The 21,225-nt window shown below is 46.2% G+C and overlaps 2 protein-coding genes across 5 annotated transcripts; both read left to right on the top strand.

Annotated features, from left to right (window-relative positions):
* The first annotated feature begins 12,446 nt into the window (after window positions 1-12,446).
* Window positions 12,447-17,704, top strand: WDR45 (WD repeat domain 45). Of its 4 annotated transcripts, none has more exons than XM_015087492.3 (11): window positions 12,447-12,606; window positions 13,933-14,125; window positions 14,249-14,323; window positions 14,413-14,517; window positions 15,414-15,519; window positions 15,642-15,736; window positions 16,242-16,321; window positions 16,436-16,644; window positions 16,724-16,825; window positions 16,910-17,055; window positions 17,290-17,704. In XM_015087492.3, the coding sequence occupies exons 2-11, from the start codon at window positions 14,071-14,073 to the stop codon at window positions 17,397-17,399; spliced, it is 1,083 nt and encodes a 360-aa protein (XP_014942978.2). In that variant the 5' UTR covers window positions 12,447-12,606; window positions 13,933-14,070; the 3' UTR covers window positions 17,400-17,704. The 4 variants fall into 4 exon arrangements, with proteins under 4 accessions (XP_014942978.2, XP_014942977.2, XP_014942979.2 ...); XM_015087491.3 differs by having other exon boundaries at window positions 15,411-15,519; XM_015087493.3 differs by lacking the exon at window positions 14,413-14,517.
* A 398-nt stretch (window positions 17,705-18,102) lies between these two features.
* PRAF2 (PRA1 domain family member 2) lies at window positions 18,103-21,006 on the top strand. The gene is made up of 3 exons (XM_027054036.2): window positions 18,103-18,410; window positions 19,560-19,777; window positions 20,203-21,006. The coding sequence occupies exons 1-3, from the start codon at window positions 18,232-18,234 to the stop codon at window positions 20,340-20,342; spliced, it is 537 nt and encodes a 178-aa protein (XP_026909837.1). The 5' UTR covers window positions 18,103-18,231; the 3' UTR covers window positions 20,343-21,006.
* Window positions 21,007-21,225: the final 219 nt, after the last annotated feature.

Here is a 21,225-nt window from a genome sequence, read left to right as displayed (position 1 = left end):
TTCATCTGTTGACTAATATTTAGGTTGTTTCCACATATTATCTATTGTGAATAATGTTGCAAGGAACATGAAAGTGGTAATTTCTCTTCAAGATCCTGATTTCAATTCCTTTGGATAAATATCCAGAAGTGGGATTACTGGGTCACATGGTAGTTCTTTTTAATTTTTTGAGGAACTTCCATATTGTCTTCCACTGTGGCTGCACCAGTTTGCATTCCCACCAACAGTGCATGAGGGTTCCTTTTTCTCCACATCCTCACCAAAACTTGCTGTTTCTTTTTTTTTTTTAAGTTTATTTATTTTGAGAGAGAGAGAGCAGGGGAGGGGCAGAAAGAGGGAGAGAGAGAATCCCAAGCAGGCTTCTCACTGTCATCACAGAGCCTGACATGGGGTTTAATCTCATGAAGAATATGACCTGAGCAAAAATAGAGAGTTGGACATTTAACTGACTGAGCCACCCAGGGACCCCTTGTTTCTTGTATTGTTGATTTTATCCATTCTGAGAGGTGTGAGGTGGTATCTAATTGTGGTTTTGATTTGCATTTCTCTTCTGATGAGTGATGTTGAGAATCTTTTCATACACCTGTTGCATTAGGTTGAAGAAGTTATTTTCTATTCCCACTTTCCTTAGTGTTTTATCAGGAAATCATGTAATTTTACCAACTTCTTTTCTGCATCTATTGAAATGATTATATGGGTTTTGTTTTCTTTTGTTGTTTGTTAGTATGTGAAGTTATATTGATTTTTTTAAAACACTCATTTTTTTATTTTACAGAAAGAGAGAGAGAGGAGAAGAGCAAAGGGAGAGAGAGAGAATCCTAAGCAGGCCCCACACTCAGAATGGAGCTGGACTTGGGGCTCAGTCCTACAACCCTGGGATCATGACCTGAGCTGAAATCAAGAGTCAGATGCTCAACCAACTGAGCCACCCAGGCGCCCCTACATTGATTGATTTTTGAATGTTAAAGCAACCCTGTGTTGCTGGGATAAACTCCACTTGGTTGTAATATATTATCTTTTTAATATAATGTTGGAATAAATTTGCTAAAATTATGTTTATAATTTTTGCCTCTGTGTCATAAGGGATATTGGTCTTTAGATTTCTTTTTCTGTAATGTCTTTATCTGGTTTTGGTATCAGAGTAATGCTGGTTCCATCGAATGGCTGGGAAGTATTCAAATTTTTGTAAGAGTTTGTATAGAGTTGATATTATTTCTTCCTTAAAATGCTTGGCATAATTCACCAGTGACACCGTCTCGGCCTGGAATTTTCTTTGTAGGAAGAATTTTAACTGGAAAGTCCATTTCTTTAATAGATATATAGTTACTCAGGTTATCTATTTCTTTGGTTTAATTGTAATCAAATACACATAGCATAAAGTTTTACCATCTTGACCATTTTTAAGTGTAAAGTTCAGTGGTATTTTTTTTTAATTTTCTTTTAACGTTTTATTTATTTTTGAGACAGAGAGAGACAGAGCATGAATGGGGGAGGGGCAGAGAGAGAGGGAGACACAGAATCCAAGCAGGCTCCAGGCTCTGAGCCATCAGCCCAGAGCCCGACGCGGGGCTCGAACTCACAGACTGCGAGATCGTGACCTGAGCTGAAGTCGGATGCTTAACCAACTGAGCCACCCAGGCGCCCCGAAAGTTCAGTGGTATTAAGTATATTTACATTGTTCTGCAACCCTCACCACCATCCATCTCAAGAGCTCTTTTTATCTCACAAATCTGAAATTCTGTGTCCGGTAAACAATTGCTCCTCTAACCTGGCAACTATCTAATTCTTCTTGAGTGAGCTTTTCAAGGAATTTGTACATTTTTATTAAGTTGTGGAATTTATTGGCATAAGTTTTTTAAATATTCTTTTATCCTTCTCGGTTTCTGTAGAATCTATAGTGATGTCACCTTTCATTCCTGATATTGGTAAGCTGTGCCTTCTCTCTTTTTGTTTTTAGAAGTCTTCATGTTTATCAATTTTATTGATCTCAATGACCAGCTTTTAGTTTCATTAATTTTTTCCATGGTTTTCCTGTTTTCTATTTCCATTGATTTTCACTTTGATCTTTATTATTTCCTTTTTTCTGCTTACCTCACCTTTAAATTTTTAATTTTTTTCTTATTTTAGAAAGAGAGAGAGGAAAGTGCAAGGGGTGGGGGAATGGGGCAGAGGGATAGAGAGAATCTTAAGCAGGCTCCATGCTCAGTGTGGAACCCAACACAGGGCTGGATCCCATGATGCTGGGATCATGACCTGAGCTGAAATCAGAGTTGGACACTCAACCGACTGAGCCACCCAGGCACTCCATAGCTTACATTTACTTTTCTTTTTCTATTTTCTTTATTTTTTAATTTTTTAAAGTTCATTAATTTTTGAAGGAGAGAGAGAGAGAGAGAGAGAGAGAGAGAGAGAGAGAGAGAACGCTAGTGAGAGAGGGGCAGAGAGAGAGAGAGGGACAGGGAGACACAGAATCTGAAGCAGGCTCCAGGCTCTAAGCTGTCAGCACAGAGCCCAACACAGGGCCAAACTCATGAGCCATGAGATCATGACCTAAGCTGAAGTCGGACGCTTAACCAACTGAGCCACCCAGGCGCCCCTTCTTTTTCTAGTTTCTTATGGTGGAAGTCAAGGCAATTGATTTTAGACCTTTCTTAGTCCTTTCTTCTTTTCTAATATTGGCATTCAGTGTTATAAATTCATCCACAAGTACTGCTTTAGTGGCATCCCAGAAATACTAATATGTTGAATTTTTAGTTTCATTCAGTTCAAAATGTTTTCTGATACCAATGTTTCTTTCTTCTTTGATCCATGAGTTATTTTGAAGTGTATTATTTAATTTCCAAGTATTTAGTGATTTTCCAGACATCTTTCTGTTATCAACTTCCAATTCAGTTCTATTGTGGTCAGATAAAATACTTTGTATAACGTGAATCCTTTTGCATCTTGAGACCAATTTCATGACCCAGCATAAAGTCTCTCTTGGTAATAGAGGGGAGCTGCTACATGCTGGTGCCCTGACAACTTTGCATATATCTGCATACTTCATGTAAGCAAATTTAACCACAGCTGATCTAAGTCTTGGCAGAAGATATGATTTCCCAGAACATTAGAACATGGGAAGCTTGTGAGAAGCTGCTACAAGGTAATTTCCCACTCACTTTCCTATCTTTTTTAAAGATTTTTAAAAAGTAATCTCTACACCCATTGTGGCGCTGAAACCTACAACCTCAAGATCAAGAGTTGCCACGTTCCACCAACTGAGCCAGCCGGGTACTACTCACTTTCCTTTTTTTCCCCCCAAACTACAAGAAAGTATTTTTTTCCAAGAAAGGCTTTTAATAAAATGAGGCACAATGTTTGATAAGGCAAAATTCACACAGAGGGTTAAAATAGCATCACATTCTCTTGTGTGTCCTATGGGAAAAAAGGAGGTATAGAATTGAAGTAGCTTAAATATTTTTTAGAGCATTTACCATTACAAAGTAATATATAAATTTGATGCAGTTAACTATATCTTGTTCTGAAAAGAAAATTTAATTGTTGAATCATGTTACTGAATTACATTTATTGTTATCATTAAGTTTTAAATATCTATATATTTATATAGATATCCCTAATTCACAAGATTTCAAATACATAAAATTAAGAAATCAGATAATGAAAAGTAATTTGACTAAAGTAAAAGTACATATGTTTTCAACATCCTTTTTTGATAAAGTCCCAAACTTTATAAAAAGTTAAAGTTAAAATACTGGTAATTTAAAATATTTCTCCCATGATATTTTTGTTTCTCACGAATACAAAGTGGGCTCAGAAATGCAACAAACACCAATTATAGGCACACAGGTTTCTCCATGATTGTATTGTTGTAAAGTGATCGTTGCAAGTTAATATTCCTTCTCAATAACATACATCCATTCCATCACATCAGTGACCACATCAATGTCAACCATTAAAGCTTAAAGGGATTCCTTTAAAACATCAGTTGTAGACAGAAGAACTAACCAACTTAGTAATGTTTTTGTAGTACCATCTCTCACTTTCCTATCTTTGAGGGAGAGTTTTTCATTGTCTTACAAGTTCTGATGAGGTATAAGGTTTTCTGTCTCATCCTGACCCCTCAGTGTATAGCTGCACGCTGTAAAAGTGCTTAGGGACAGGGTGATACTGGTGTTGCACTCATCTGGCCCTTTTGTTTTGGTGTTATCCTATGGGGCAAAAGATATGGGTAGCTGACCCCTTTGCTACTCTTGTTTTTGCTATGTAACAAACTGAATCTAGCAAAGGTTTGTTATTTCTTGGCCAAATATTTCAGCCTTGCTTAACAGGTAAATTTTTTGTGTGCATTTGAGATGAGTGTTATTCTGCTGTTGTTGGATGGAATGTTTTATAAATATCAGTCAGATCAAGTTGGTTGCTACTGTTGTTTTAAGTCTACCATATTCCTGCTGATTTCCTGCCTACTTTTTCTACAAATAATGTAAATAGGAATAAGGAAATTTGCAACTGTAATTGTGAATTCATCCATTTCTCTTTGAAGTTCTATCAATGATTGCTTCATGTGTTTTGAAGCTCTGTTACTATGTGCATAAATGTTTAAGATAAATGTTTATCCTTTGTAATAACCTTTACTCTGAAATCTACTTTGTCTGATATCAATATAGCAATTCCATCTTTGTTTAACAACTAGTGTTAGCATGGTATATCTTTTTCCATCCTTTTATTTTTAACCTATTTGTGCCTTTGTATTTAAAGTGTGTTTCTTACAGGCAGCATTTAATTAGTTCTTGCTTTTTATCCAAAGTGGCAATCTTTGTCTTTTAAATGGATATTTAGGTCATTTATCTTAATGTGATTAGTGCGATAATGTGATATGATAAAGTTTGAGTATATCATCATCTTACTATTTGTTTTCTATTTGTTCTGTCTTTGTTCCCTTTTCTCACTTCTTCCATCTTCTTTTGGATTAATCAGACATTTTTAACTATTTCTTTTTATCTCCTATGTTAGTTTGTTATCTGTAACTTTTGGATTTGTTATTTTATTGGTTGGTTTAGCATTTATAGTATACATTTTTAACTTATAGTATGCCTCTTTAACTGATATACTACTTCATGGATCATATAAGGACCTTATAGTAATAAGTTTCCGTTTATTCCTTCCTGACCTTTATGCTATTGCTTTCATGCATCTTACTTTTACATATGTTATAAACACCACAAAACATTGTTGTTGTTTTTGATTAAATAGTCAATTATCTTTTATTTTTAAATTTTTAAAATGTATTTGTTTTGAGAGAGAGAGAGAGAGGGAGGGAGGGAGAGAGAGAGAGAGAGAGAGAGAGAGAGAGAGAGAGAGAGAGAGAGAATGAGCAGGGGAGAGGCAGAGAGAGAGAGAGAGAGAATCCCAATCAGGCTCCACACATCAGTGCATAGCCCAATGCAGGGCTCGAACCCACAAACTGTAAGATCATGACCTGAACTGAAACCAAGAGTTGGTCACTCAACCAACTGAGCCACACAGGAACCCTTATCAATTATCTTTTAAAGAGATATAAATAATAAGAAAAATATATTCTATATTTATGTATGTAGTTACCATGTCCAGTGCTCTTCATTTCACTGTGTAGATCCAGATTTCAACCAGATATCATTTTCCTTCTGCCTGAAGGGTGTTCTTTTACATTTCCTGTTTTGCTGTTCAAATGGTGTTGAATTCTTTTAGCTGTTTCATGGCTAAAAATATCTTTATTTTTTCCCATGTTTTTACAAGACATTCTTACTAGGTATGGAATTCTAGGTTAACAATTTCTTTTTCAGTACTTTAATATGGCATCCCACGGTCTAATGGCCTCCCTGGTTTCTGGTGAGAAACTAATAGTAAATCTTATTGAAGATCACTTGTATGTCCTGCTTTTATGATTCTCTCCCTTGGTGCCTTTAAGATCCTTTTTCTTTATGTTTTGAAAGTTTGATTATCATATGTCTGGGTATGTATCTCTTTAAATGTATCCTACTTGGAGTTCTTTAGTTTCTTGGATGTACAGATTGTTTTTCATCAATTTGGAAAGATTTTGACTGATCTTCAGTCATCTCCAACCACCTATTCAACATCTCTACATGGTATCCCATAAGCATTTTAGACTCCAGAAAAACAAAACCAAACTCCCAATTTCCCATCTCAGATCTGCTCCTCCAGCTGACTCCCAGGTGAATCAAAACCTTTTGACTCATTCTTGACTCCTATCTTTCTCACACCCTGTATCCAATCCATCAACATATCCCTTCAGCTCCACCTTCAAAATAATTCCAGAATGCATCTTATCTCTTCCACTACCCAGTGTCCAAGCCACCAAAAACCATTGTCTGATTTATTGCAATAGCCTCCTAACTGCCCTCCTTGCTCCCCCTTTCCCTGCCCCCACCTTGGTCTTCACATAGCAGCCAGGAAGTACTCTTTTGGAAAGGCAAGTCTGGTCACATCTCTGTCCTCTCCTTCAAACTCTCCAGTGGTTCCCTATCTCACTCAGAACAGAGCCAAAGCCTTTAAAAAAATTTTTTTAACCAAACCTTTAAAATGGCCTACAAGGCCCTGTATGATCTTTTCCCAACCCCATACCTCTGTGACCTCACCTCTCAAGCAGTATTGATATCCTTCCTGTTCTTTTTGCCTACCATGCTCTTCCCCAAAATTTCCATAAGACTCATTCCCTCTCTTCCTTCAGGTCTCTGCTCAAATGTCACCTTAGCACAAAAGCTTCTCTGAGCACCCCAAATAAAATAGCAACCCCTACCTCTACTCCAGTTCTTCCTATATTCTAATCCTTTTTCCCTTCATAGAATTTATGTATATGTCCATCACCTTTCTCTTTAGAGGATAAGGATATTGATCTGCTTACTTTTCTATTCCCAAGATTTCATACAGTGTGCCTGTTTTAGGGATTTAATAAATGAATGAATGAATGTTCAATGATAAATGAAGACCTGTGGAAATCAAGATGCTACTTTTCAAAACATCAGAGTAAAACTTAAATGATTCTTCCAGCCACAAACAATCCATTTTCCAGGATGCATTGAAGAGGAAGTTTAATTCAGTGTGTCACACCCACAAAAGAAGGTAAAACATTCCAAGGAGGGGCTCTAACTTTAGTTGGCCCAACTGGGTCTGAGCAGAGTGATGTTTAGCTTCAAGATTCATGCATCAAGAAAATTTTTGACTGAGATGTAAATACTTATAACTCATTCCCATGAATCTGGAATACCTAAATGTTCATCCAAGTATGGATTTCTTCAACAGGTTACTCTGTCATTGAAACTTGGTCCTTTCAATCCTGAAACCTTTCCTCATAACAACTTTGTATAACAGGAATGTGCATCATTCTTCATTTTCTGGTGAGTGTCCTATTAACATATAACATTAATAAACAGACCACTTGTTTGAAAAGCAAACTAAGAGGACTTAAACACCTAGGAACCCATCTTTATTCAAATACAATGTCAAGCCCTATTTACCCAAGTATAAAGATGAGGTAAAACATTCATTGTGGAAGTGAGGATAGGTTGGTGCCTTTATAACCAGAAGTTTTAACAGCACTGATTAATAGTTCTAAGTGTGGTCTGGGATCCGTGGGGGGTCCTTGAGACTCTTTTAAGGTGTCTGGAGGTCAGAAGTATGTTCATGACACCAAGACATTATTTGCCTTTTTCATACTCATTCTCTCACAAGTGCATAGAATTTTTCTCAGGACACCAAATATGTGATATCACAAGAGATTGAACTCAGGAGCAGATATGAGAATCTAGCTGTTTTCTATTAAACCAAACATTAAAGAGACTTGCAGAAATGTAAAATGCCCCTCTTCTCACTAAATAGTTTTTGTTGTTGTTTTGGAAAAATTCTATCTATGTTAACGTGATTTTTTTTTAAAGGATGACAATTCTTTAGGCATATAGCATTTTTAAAAAATTGTTTTTAACGTTTATTGATTTTTTTGAGACAGAGAGAGACAAAGAATGAACGGGGGAGGGTCAGAGAGAGGGAGACACAGAATCTGAAACAGGCTCCAGACTCTGAGCTGTCAGCACAGGGCCCGACATGGGGTTCGAACTCACGGACCACGAGATCATGACCTGAGCCGAAGTCGGACACTTAACCGACTGAGCCACCCAGGCGCCCCAGGAATATAGCTTTTAGGGGAGCTCCAAGCACATTTTCCTCCCTCCATCCTGATAGGCTGCTGGCTTTTATTGGTATGATGGAGCTGGGTAGAGAGGGGCAGGAATAAGGCAAATTAAAATGACACAAAGCTCATTCCTACCAAGATGCAGGCATTTTTCTTGAATGGATGCTCCTCAGATTGTTTCAAGTATTTGGCTAATGTAGAAAATTCTCAGAAAGTTAATTTGGACTTTTTTTGGCTATTGTTGTTGGCCAGTGTTTTCATTACCTTTATGGAGGAATGGATTTGGGGGTTCCTTACTCTGTCATTCAGAACGTACTATCCTCTTTTAAAGATGTTGCCCTACTGTCTTCTTGTTTGCTGACAAGAAAGCTGTCATTCTTCTCTTTTTCTCCTTTAGGTAACACATCTTTTTTCCCTGGCTGCTGGTAGGATTTCATCTATTATCATTGGTTTGGAGTAATTTGATTACAATGTGCCTTTGTGTAGTATTTTCCCACTTTCTTGTACTGGAGATCATTGAACTTCTTGGATCTGTCCGTTTATATTTTTTATTAATTTTGGAAAGTTTTAGGACATTATTTCTTCACGTACTTTTTCCGTCCCCCTTCCTCTCCTTTGGGGATTTTATTTCAAATGGCATATTAGGCCATTTGAAATTGTTCCATAGCTCATTTATGCCTTATTTATTTATTTATTTATTTATTTCTCTGTTTTGTTTGTTAGTTTCTATTGCTATGACTTCAAGTCACTAATGTTTTTCTTTTGTGATGTCATTAATCCCATTTGGTGTATTTTTCTATAATTCACATACCACATAATTCATCATTTAAAGTGTACAATTCGGGGGCGCCTGGGTGGCGCAGTCGGTTAAGCGTCCGACTTCAGCCAGGTCACGATCTCGCGGTCCGTGAGTTCGAGCCCCGCGTCGGGCTCTGGGCTGACGGCTCAGAGCCTGGAGCCTGTTTCTGATTCTGTGTCTCCCTCTCTCTCTGCCCCTCCCCCGTTCATGCTCTGTCTGTCTCTGTCCCAAAAATAAACGTTGAAAAAAAATTTTAAAAAAAGTGTACAATTCGTTTAGTATATTGTTGTTCAACCATCACCACAATCAGTTTTAGAACATTTTCATCTCCCCCAAAAGAAACCTCATACCCCTTAGCAGTCATTTCCCTTTCCTTCCTAATCAAAGTCCCCCCACCCCCATGCCATCACTACTGCCATCAGCCCTAGGCAACTACTAATCCACTTTCTGTCTCTAAGGACTTGCCTATTCTGGACATCTCATAAATGGAATCATATAATATGTGGTCCTCAGGGTGCCTGGGTGGCTCAGTCAGCTAAGCATTGGACTCCTGGTTTCAGCTCAGGTCATGATCTCACAGTTTCATGGGTTTGAGCCCTGCATCAGGCTCTGCACTGGCAACATGGAGCCTGCTTGGGATTCTCCCTCTCTCCCTCTCTGCTCCTCCCCTACTTGCGCTGTCTCTGTCTCTCTCAAAATAAATAAATAAAAACACTTCTAAAAAAACAACATGTAGTCCTTTGTGACTGGCTTCTGCCACTTAGTATACTAGTTTCAAGGTTCTTCCATGTTGCAGTATGTACCTCCTGCTTCTTTTATGCCTGGTCATGCTTGTTTGGATAACAGAAATTGTAAATTTTACTTTTTTAGGTGCTGGGTTATTATTATATTATTCCTATAAATTTTCCTGACCTTTGTACTGATATAGTTACTTGGAAACAGTTTCCTCTTTCAGAGTCTACCTCTTATGATTTGTTAAGTGGGTCTCAAGCAGTACTAAGTCTACAGCTAATTATTTACCACCATTGAGGCAAGACCTTCCTGTGTGTTCTATGCCCTACAAATTAGGAGTTTTCTCAGTCTAGCTTGTAGAAGCAAGAACTATTCTCTGCCTATGTACCAGGCCCTGTTCACTCTAATTCATTTGGATGGGCCTTTCTCTAGCCTTAGGTAGTTTTCTCAAATGCATGCACTGATCACTGCTCTGCTCACAGGGACCCTCTGCAGATTTCTGTGCTTCTCTCTCTTTGCAGCTCTCTCCTGATACTCTGTCTTTGAATTCTAAGTGCCCTTGTCCCTCTGGACTATCTTAACTTAGGGAGGCCTGATGTCTGTGTCTTGGAAACCACTGTTTGATGTATTTTGTTTGGGTCTTTTTTTGGGGGGGGGGTGTTTCATGTGAGAGGGAAAATTTAGTCCTTGTTACTCTATCTTGACTGTAAGTAAATGACTGAGGGGTTTATTTCTGACACCTTTTGATAGGGAGACCAACAAAATTTGCCAATGACAATGGAGAATAATTAATTGAGCATGATATGTCTGCTATTTGACTTGAGTGACAAACTGGGTGTTGTGGTCCCATTGGTTGAGATGAGGGAGACAAGAGGGTGTTTGAACCAAGAAAATGTGAGAGATCTGTTTGGGTGGGTTAAATCTGAGATACTTTATGAGATATCCACAGGAAGACGTCAAACAGGCCATAGCATATATGAGTCTGGTGTTCAGGAAAGAGGTCTAGGCTATAAGCCTAAATTAGTAGATCTCCAAAAAACTTGTAATAATTAAAGCTATGAAACAAGATGAAGTCACCTAGGAAGAGTATATTGGCTACAAAAGTAAAGGGACCAGGATACTCTAATATTTGGAAATTGGATAAAGGCGGAAGAGTAGCCAGAAATGTAAGAGAAAACCAAGAGAATGAGAGAAAGAAACTGTGGAATGCATTGGGCAGTCACAGGAGAGGGTAGGGAAGTGACTGCTGGTTAGTCAAGATGATTATTCATGGGTGATCTGGTTAAGAGCAGTGTCTGAGACATAGGAGTGGCAGAACCCAAACTAAATTAAGTTAAATATGGTCTGGGACATGAGAAAGTAGAGACCAAAGAAAGCCAGAAGATTAGCTTTGTTGAGGATCACAGCAATGGAGTCACACCTAGTATATGGAGGCCAAATTCACAGTATGTTGAGAACACCATACATGAAACAACCTAGATGGCCATCAGTAAGAGAACAGTTGAACAATGCTACATTTATTCCACAGAATTCCATGAATCAGTTAAAAAGGTGCAATTTTTAAAAATTGGGGGGGGGGGGGGAGGGGGCTAGGTGTCTCAGTCAGTTAAGCCTCTGACCTCAGCTCAGGTCATGATCTCGAGATTTGTGGGTTCGAGCCCTGCATTGGCCTCTATGCTGAGAGCCCAGACCTGCTTCAGATTCTCTGTCTCCCTCTCTCTCTCTCTCTCTCTGCCCCGCCCCACTCGCGCTCTGTATCTCAAAAATAAACATTTTTTTAAAATTAAAATAAATTTTAACGTTGGAATTAAACATACCCATTATATATTAGTCAAAAATTTAAGAAGCGTCAAAACAACACTTAAGTGGAGCGCCTGGGTGGCTCAGTCAGTTAAGCGTCCGACTTCACCTCAGGTCATGATCTCGCGGTCCATGGATTCGAGCCCCGCGTCAGGCTCTGTGCTGACAGCTCAGAGCCTGGAGCCTGTTTCAGATTCTGTGTCTCCCTCTCTCTCTGTCTCAAAAATAATAAATGTTAAAAAAAAGTTTTTTAAAAAAACAATACTTAAGAAAAAGTAAAGGATGGGTACATTGTATCAATATCAATAACCTGATTGTAATATTTTACTATAATGTTACATGTTACCTTTGGAGGAAACTGTTACATCTCGTTTCTCTGTATTATTTCCCCAAACCACACGTGAATCCACAACTACCTCAAACGTTAAAAGTTGAATTAAAATGTATTTCCAGTATGTACGTATTTGGTTTCTTTTTCCACAGGAAGCATTATACCTCTTACCATTAAAAACCCCCTTTTCATTTTGTAAACAAAACCAAGCAAGGGTATGGAATCTCATCCCTGACTTCCCCTGGGCAAGGCGTTGCAGCTTTACCGGGTCTCCAGGTCCGCCCCCGCCTCGGGCCTCCCCCCGCCCCCCCCCCCCCCCCCGCTGCCTCTCTAGAAATCTGGGAGGACTAGTATTTCCAACAAGGAAGGCCCCTCTAGCCCACCTTGGAGGTCCAAATCTTGCTAGCCCAGAAAGTTGACGCCTTTCGCCCTCAGAGCAGGACAGAGCGGGGGAATGCTCGGCCCTCTTCCTCTCCGCGAAGGAAGGGCTCCCTCTCGCCCACCCTCCTCTTCTCCCTCAGACAGGCCCTTAAGCATCCTCCCCTGAGGACGCCACTATCGCTTGCGTTGCTCCAAAGACCCGGAACCCAGGGGAGGAGGGTTGCGGTCGCAAATGAGTCATTTCCGGTCACAGACTCCCTCCCCCGGAAGTGAGACCTGATGTAAACACCAGAGCCGGGCGTCAGGGCCCGGGAGGTCAGAAAACCGGGCCGCGGGCGGCACCGACGGCTGGGGTTGGAATCGGGAACGCGCGGAGATCAGGTCAGTGCAGGCAGCGAGAAACTGGGGCAAGATTCCAGAGTTGGTCCGAACCTGGAGGAGGGTCCAGCGGGAGGGTTCCATGAGCAGAGGTTTTGGTAGATGGTGGGAGGGGGGTGTCTAGGACAAGGAGTTTAAGTGAGTGCTGGTGTTGGAAGGAGTATGAGGGCGGTCTTGGACATGAAGAAGTGGAGGGAGGTAAGGCATCCCGGAGCACAGTTCTTGGGTGGCACGGGTCTTTGCAATGGTGGTCCGAAAAAGGGACCTTGAAAGGTGGGGCTGTCCAAAGAATGAGTCTTTGGAGAGTGAGGCGGTCTGGTGGAGGTGGTACAAGGGCGGAAAGTAGGTTTGAGCTCCTGGAGGATGGGGAATGGGTGTGCTTGGGCAAAGGTCTTGGGGAGATGGGGATTTGAAGGGAGCGTGGGGGCTTTTAGGACAGGAATCTTACAGGGGTCCGGGGCAGGCGTCTTGTTGGGTTAAGTTGTTCCAGGTAGGGGTTTTGGGAGGTATGTCCTGGGCAAGAGTCTTGATGGAGGAGGGGTGCCCTGGGGCAGGGTGTTTGGGGAGAGGATAGAGAATCTGGAGGAAGAATGTAAGGGGGATGAGATTCCTGGGGGTAGGTTCTAGTCAGTCTATGTTGGAGGAAATGACAGCAAAGCACGTGGAAGGGAATGTTCCAGGGGTGGGCGATTTGGAGTGATAGGGGAATCTGATGTAGAGTCTTTAGGGCATAAGGAGGTCTTGGGGAACATCCAGGCTGACCCGGGTTGGGCAGAAGTTAGCATGGCATGAGAAGAGGTCATCTGGGGCTAGGCATGGGATCCTGAAGGGGTTTGGAGAAGCCTGTGAGGAGGGGAGGTGTGAGAGGGCTCTGAGATGGTGGAATTGGCTGGGAGCCTCAGAGGGCATGAGGAGAGGTGGTCCTGTGGGTGATGGACCAACCATAGCAGGTCTCGGGGCCAGGTCAGGGAGGTGTGGGAAGAAGTGGATGACCTAGCTCCATTTCCCTGCTTATTGACAGGTGGAGTTGGATGCTAGGTCCAGGTGTGAAGATGAGAAGTGGTTCTAGGCCATGTGGGGCATTAGAGCCAGGATTGGCTGGGGGTGGGGAAGAGATATCACTAACCCTCTACCCCCCTTACTTCCTGACATGCATTGATGGCTACGGAGTAAGAAAGAAATGGGGAATACAGGTCAGGGTAGGGCTGGAGCTGGGCTCATCCAAGTGTGAGAAGATGGGGAAGTTCCTGGCCATGCTCTTTGGGATCTTAGGAGATTAGTGTGGAGACCCCAGAACTATCCCTCTTTTTTCTTTTTTGTTTTCTTCAGTCCTGCTGGCGGCAGAAAGTGGCAGAGGAGGAGGAGGAGGAAGAAGAAATCCACTGGGGACAGGAGTTCTAGAAGGGCAAACCCCAGGACTCTTCCTAACCCTACCCCCATCTGTGTCCAGGGAAGCAGTCCTGGACCATGACTCAGCAGCCACTTCGAGGAGTGACCAGTCTGCGTTTCAACCAAGACCAAAGTGAGAGAGGCTTGTGCCTGCACCCTTGTGGATTGGAGGGAGGGACAGAAAGAATGGCCAGAGGTGAGCCATGGCTTCCACCTGGGCATCCTTTGAAGCAGCCCCAAATCCCCCCCTCCCCAGGCTGCTTTTGCTGCGCCATGGAGACAGGTGTGCGCATCTACAATGTGGAGCCATTGATGGAGAAGGGGCATCTGGGTGAGCCATTGGTGGAGGAGGGGCAATGGGCAGAAGGGACGGGCTGGGCATTGGCTCCCACCCCTACTGACATCCTGGTCCTTGTCCAGACCATGAGCAGGTGGGCAGCATGGGCCTGGTGGAAATGCTGCACCGCTCCAACCTGCTGGCCCTGGTGGGTGGTGGTAGCAGCCCCAAGTTCTCAGAGATCTCAGGTAAGTGCCCTCATCCCATCCCGCCCTTGGCCCAGATTCCCCGGAATCCTGGCCTCCTTCAGGCACCCCGAGGCACTGGCAGATGAAGATGTCAGAGCACCTCAGAGTCCCACAGTGAGGCCTACAGCTTGGAAGTCATGGATCTTATCGCTTGAGAAGCTTGGTGTTTTGCCTTCGCTTAACACTTATTGAATGCCTCCTGTATGCCATGTCCTTACCTATGGAGTGCTTGCTATAAGCCTGGTACTGTTCTACGCACTTTATATATATTAACTTATTTAATCCTCACAGTAACTCCATGTGGTAGGAAGTATTGTTATCCCCAATTTTACAGATGAAGAAACTGAGGCTTAGGGAGGTTAAGTGGCTTTTCCAAGGTCACACAACCAACAGGTCTTAAAATCTTGGTGCTGTCTCCCCAGTATCCTCTTGCTTTGAGCCTCAGGAGACATCTTGTTCTAAGGGTTTTGTTGATCCCACTGGGACATGGCAAGAGATGCCCTAGGCAAGTCACAGAGCCCGAGGATTCATCGCAGAAATCTTCTAGGGGTACGGACTGGGACCCTGGAGGCAGAAATAGTTACTAATGGGAGTTACAGTCCTGAATGTGAGTCCCTGCTTGGGTTGCTCATGGGCAGTGAGGTTCTTGGCCAAGATACTCAACCTCTTCAAGCCTCAGTTTCTTCATCTGTAAATGAGTATGTCACAGTTTTAGAAACCTATTCTCAGAAATCACATCCACAAGTGCTCATGCCGTATGAAGCCCATGCTGGGTGTTAACAAAAGGTTAAGCAAGTGGGTTGAGGTCCCATGGGGAGTAGGGGTGGGTCTTGTGTCACCAGGGCTGCCCCTCACCCTAAACCTTGGCCCCGACAACGCACCCACCTGCCCAGCAGTGCTGATCTGGGACGATGCCCGGGAGGGCAAGGACTCCAAGGACAAGCTGGTGCTGGAGTTCACCTTCACCAAGCCAGTGCTGGCTGTGCGCATGCGCCATGACAAGTGAGCCTGAGGAGGACTGGGGTGGGGGAGGTAGGAGGTCCCCACAGCAGGCGAGAGGGTTAGTCCTGCATGGGCATCCCGCCATCCCCTCATGGCCATCCTGTGTTGTGTGTTGCCCACAGAATTGTGATCGTGCTGAGGAACCGCATCTACGTGTATTCCTTTCCCGACAACCCCCGAAAGCTGTTCGAGTTTGACACCCGGGACAACCCCAAGGGTGAGAGGACCCAGATGTGCAGGTGTGAGGTCAGGAGGCAGTGGATGGGGCAGAGGGGCAGAAATGAGAGGTTGGAAGGGGCACACCGGAAAATGGGGAAAGAGGGGCAGAGAGAGTCTTTGTGCAGAGATGCTCAGATGGGTTGACAGATGTTCATATTCCCAGTCAGTCCATCTTTCCAACCCTTAGCCAGTTCTCTGTCTCCACCCGAAGCCCTGTCCCACGCCCAGGTGCCCCAGATAGCAGAGCAGAAACACCCAGTAAGGACATGGCTGGCTGTGCCAGGGATCCTTGGGCCTCCTGGGGCTGCCGCAGCTGCATCAGGAGGTGGAGAATCTGCCTCACTGCTGGGGAGCACTGCAGAGGGCAAGCTCCCCGAGGGTTCTGTGGGTAACATATATCATGGAAGGTCAAAGTCTTGGCCCTTATCCTGCTTCTGTCCATTCTGAGACCCTGCCTGGCCCCTGCATCCCCCCAACCCCGACACTTCATCCTCACACCCTAGGGCTCTGTGACCTCTGCCCCAGCCTGGAGAAGCAACTGCTGGTGTTCCCAGGACACAAGTGTGGGAGTCTGCAACTTGTGGTGAGCCATCCAGTGGGCAAGGGTAGGTGGGTAGGTGGGTGGGCTGGCTCACCCTGTGGATGCTTGGCCCCTGCTTCCCATACCCCCAAGCCCAAACTGCTCCTTCCACCACAGGACCTGGCAAGCACAAAGCCTGGTACTTCATCTGCTCCATTTACGATCAATGCACATCAGAGTGACGTGGCCTGCGTGTCTCTGAACCAGCCAGGCACTGTAGTGGCCTCGGCCTCTCAGAAAGGCACCCTTATTCGCCTCTTTGACACGCAATCCAAGGAGAAACTGGTGGAATTGCGCCGAGGCACTGACCCTGCCACTCTCTACTGGTGAGCACAGGATATGTGTGGTGGGCTGGTGACCCCATGTCACATGACACATGGGCGTCACTGCTGGTCTGTCTTCCAGCATCAACTTCAGCCATGACTCCTCCTTCCTCTGCGCTTCCAGTGATAAGGGCACGGTCCATATCTTTGCTCTCAAAGATACCCGCCTCAACCGTCGCTCCGCGTGAGTATTCCCTGCCCTGCCCTGCCATGTCCCCAGTCCCCCTGCCCATGTACCACACCTGGGCTTAGCCAGTGCTGCCTGCAGGCTGGCTCGTGTGGGCAAGGTGGGGCCTATGATTGGGCAGTACGTGGACTCTCAGTGGAGCCTGGCGAGCTTCACCGTGCCTGCCGAGTCAGCCTGCATCTGCGCCTTCGGTCGCAATACTTCCAAGAACGTCAACTCTGTCATTGGTGAGTGGGAATAGCCCTTGACTGGGGGCACTGCATGGGCGAAGTCCTGCAATTTGGACCTGAAGGAATTTTAAGGCATGGGAAGCTAGAGTGGGTGGCTCGACTCCATCATCAGAGGGATGGCATGTGGACAAAGGTCTGGAGGTAGACCCTAGGCCATAGGACACCTGAAAGGATTGCAGTGTGTGGCTTCCACAGCTTCTAACCTTTTGCCCATCCTCCCCCCTCTTCTAGCTATCTGCGTAGATGGGACCTTCCACAAATATGTCTTCACTCCTGATGGAAACTGCAACAGAGAGGCTTTCGATGTGTACCTTGACATCTGTGATGACGATGACTTTTAAGGACCCTGTGGGTTGTGCGAGGGACCTGCAGTGGCAGATTGCAAAGCCCTCAGGGGGTCAGGAGTACTGTGAAAGCTACCAGCCAGCGAGCATTAGTGGGGCAGGTGCCCACCTTCCACTCGGCAGTGCAAGACAGCTCACTTCACCCAAGCACTTCTTGGTGACTATGTGCCAGCAGGGCCAGGCTAGGGAAGCAGGGAGGGAGCAGACCCCCTGAGGCTCCCAGCCTGGAGATGACTGCTAGGGACCCAGAGGGAGTGCCCTAATTCAACCTGTGGGGATTAAAAAACCTTCCCAGAAAGAGATATCTCTGATGTGGTGAATGTGAATAAAAGGCCCTTAATAGTATTTATGGCTGGACCTGGGGGGCATGGTTGGGGCCTGGAGGAGATGTAGCGGAAAAGGCCCTGCAGGGGTTTCCAAGTAGGTGTGACCTTCTTGGACCCTGGCCGGAAAGAAGTGGCATCCTACCCAAGTCCTTCTGACAGTCCCTGTTTTTCTTTGCGTGTCCTCGAATGTCCGATTACCGTGGACTTGAGCCATCAGCACGGTCCAGAACTACCCGCTTGGGCGCCCCCACCTGGGGGTGAGTGGGAACGCCTTGCGGGCGGCGGAGACTTAATTTCCCGGCAGCCCTTGCTGCCTCACAGCCCCGACGTGTTGTTGGCATTTCCGGTCACATGCGTTGCTGCCGCTGCCCAATCTGCTTAGGGGGTGAGCGTAGCAGCCGCTCGGTCCAGACTCCATTTCCCGGTGTCCCTCGCGGTGCAGCGGGGTGTTACGGGGGTTGTAGTCCGGCCGCTCTTCGGGCTGGTCCAGCTACTTCGGCAGGATGTCGGAGGTGCGGCTGCCACCGCTACGCGCCCTGGACGACTTCGTTCTGGGGTCCGCGCGTCTGGCGGCTCCGGATCCTTACGACCGGCAGCGATGGTGCCACCGCGTCATCAACAACCTCCTCTACTACCAAACCAACTACCTTCTGTGCTTCGGCTTCGCACTCGCTCTGGCCGGGTGAGGGAGGGAGGGAGATGCCGGTTGGCTAGGGACGCCTGCAGGGCTAGAAGGGTGGACCCGCGGTATTTTGAGGAACGGGAGGGGGGATGCAAGGCTGGAAGGGGGAGTTCATTAGAAACGGAAAGCCTACGGGACAGGTGAGGGGGGACTTGAAGGAAGTCAACATGGTTAAAAGGAGTGCCTTGGGTAAGATAGGGCCTGAGGGGGATAGAGGGTTGAGAGGATGGAGAAATGTGGGACTGGAGGGAAACTGGGTATCGAGGTGGACCTAAAGATAAAAAGGGTCTGAAAGTAGGGGTAGGGGAGACGGATGTGAGTGATGCCCCCAGATTAAGGCAGCCCTGGAGGACTTTGGGCAGATACAGGGACAGGGATGTGGTCAAGTTGAAGGGTTGGGAGGGTGGGCTTGTGGGGGCTCTAGTTTGGAGGAGATCCTGGCTATGATTGGAACGCTCCAGGAGCAGGTACCTCTTGGGGAACTTGAACCAAGAGGGAAGACCCAGGGGTGGAAGGTTTGAGAGCAGAGAAGGATGGAGAACCCCTGGGAACTTGGGCAGGGTTGGAAGTTAAGAGTGGTACTGAAAGCCTGAAGGGGTTCTTGCAATGATGGAGAGAGGGATCTGTAAGAAGTGGGGAGTGGATGGGGAATCTGAAGGGGAGGAAGTCTGGAAGGGTGTCTTTCTTGTAAGGACTCTGGGCCCGGGGAGAGGGAAATGTATAGAGACATAAGGCCTGGAAGAGGAATCTACAGGCCTAGCTCCAAGGGTGGATTTAGGGGCGGGTTGGGGTGGGGCCTGAGGGGTTGGAGACGGGCCCTGCGGGGGTAGGGTTGGAACGAAAGAGCTGGGAGCCTGGAGGCCTAGCGGGATGGGAAGGCCTGAAGCGGAAGAGCTAAGGAAGATGGGACTGTAGGATCGACACCAAAGAAACGAGGGTCCACAGGGCTCCTGGGAGTCAGAAATCCTGGAGGGTGGACCTATTGGGAGACAGGGCTGGGGGAAGTTATTTGTTGGGCTGGAGGATCCGGAGAGAGGAGAACCAAAGCTCCTGGGGTCCGGGATTGAATGGACGGTGGTCCAGGAGTCTTGGAGGCTGGGCAGCTCTCTCCCCGTCTGCTGGACTAGCTTAGTTCCATTGTCCTCACAGGTACGTGCGCCCGCTGCATACCCTCCTAAGCGCGCTGGTAGTGACGGTGGCCCTTGGCGTGCTGGTGTGGGCGGCAGAGACTCAAGCAGCCGTGCGCCGCTGCCGCCGCAGCCACCCGGCCGCCTGCCTGGCCGCAGTGCTTGCCTTCGGCCTCCTTGTTCTCTGGGCCGCGGGCAGCGCTTGCACCTTCCTGCTAGGCGTTGCCGGACCTGTGCTTCGTGAGTATTCACTACCCTGAGACCGCCGAGAAAACGGCCAGCGCTTGCGCACAGTGGCAGCCCTGCCCTGCCCTGAGAAGAGGCCGAGAAACCAGGCGGGCACTTGGCCACACCCCCTTCACAAAGCGCCTTCCCTGGCTTTGCCTTCCTTCTTCTGGGAACGCCCCTCTTTAACTACCGCCTTTTCTGGCTTCCCTGTTGGTATTAAGTGTCTTCCACCAGCCACGTCCCAGTTGCTGTGCGCCCTCCCTGGCCACGCCCCAGCTGCAAAACTCTGTACTCAGCCACACTTTAAGATCAGAGGCATCCTGGCCACTTAAGACTCTGTTGGCCTGCCTGTGCTCCAATTCCCCTCCGTGGTCCCCCCACTGGCTAAAGCTGATGTCTCACCCCACTGACCCCACTCCTCTCGGCACTGCCCACAGTGATTCTGGTGCACGCCTCACTGCGCCTGCGGAACCTCAAGAACAAGATTGAGAACAAGATTGAGAGTATTGGTCTCAAGCGGACGCCAATGGGGCTGCTACTGGAGGCGCTGGGACAAGAGCAGGAGGCTGGATCGTAGGGGTCTAGGATTTGTACCCAAGACCTGGAGAATGCCACCCCCACCCTGGCCCTGTACTGGGACCCAGAGCCCTTTCCAAGCCCTTGAAATAGAGGGCCCCGTCCAGTTCAGAAAGCAGGACATCTGTGACCCTCCCCCTGATCAGCTCCCATTACCTAGGGGACCAGACTCTTCTTCAGCCCTGAACTTGAGGGCTTGGATACCTGAGCATCCATGGCCATCCTCAAACCCTGGACCCAGTGATACTACCCCACCTCCAGTCTGGGACCCACCCATCTCCCACCCTCAGCACCAAAGGTGGGATCTGGGCCCAAGGCATTCTCTTGAACCCTGGACTAAGGCTTTTCTAGACCCCCACCCCAGCTTTGAACCCAGATCAGGGCATTGCCAAATCTTGAACCCAGGACCCAAGTGTTCCCAGCCCCCATCAGGACAGAGGATTCAGGCATCCTGACCCTGTTGAACCCTTGGTTCCAGGTGACCCGAACCCTCTCCAGTCCCACTTGCCTCTCTCCAGCTCTGCTTAGTGATTCTGCTCCTCTCTCCAACATCCCACAGTGATGAGGACCAAGGGGTGGGGTGGGGGTAGCCCTGACCTGGAATGGGGCATCTGTATCAGTGTTACGGCAACAATAAAGACTGTTGCATCTCTCAAGATTTGGGCCTCCTGGGTAAAGTCTGCATTTCAATGGCCAGAAGTGGCCTTCTGCTTTTTGATCCTGCTAGACTTTCTGACTAGGTCTTTTTGTGTCAAATACATGGACTGAAGGGGTGAGCTCTCAGTTCCTCCCTCGAACCTGTTATCTCTGGCGTGGCATTAACACACAAGGTAGTTAAGGGCAGGGTGTTTCCTATCATTTGTATTACTGAGGACTCTTGTTCA

This window comes from Acinonyx jubatus, chromosome X (assembly GCF_027475565.1).
Source record: "Acinonyx jubatus isolate Ajub_Pintada_27869175 chromosome X, VMU_Ajub_asm_v1.0, whole genome shotgun sequence".
Taxonomy (NCBI): Eukaryota; Metazoa; Chordata; class Mammalia; order Carnivora; family Felidae; genus Acinonyx; species Acinonyx jubatus.
This window is presented reverse-complemented; position numbering and strand designations above follow the sequence as displayed.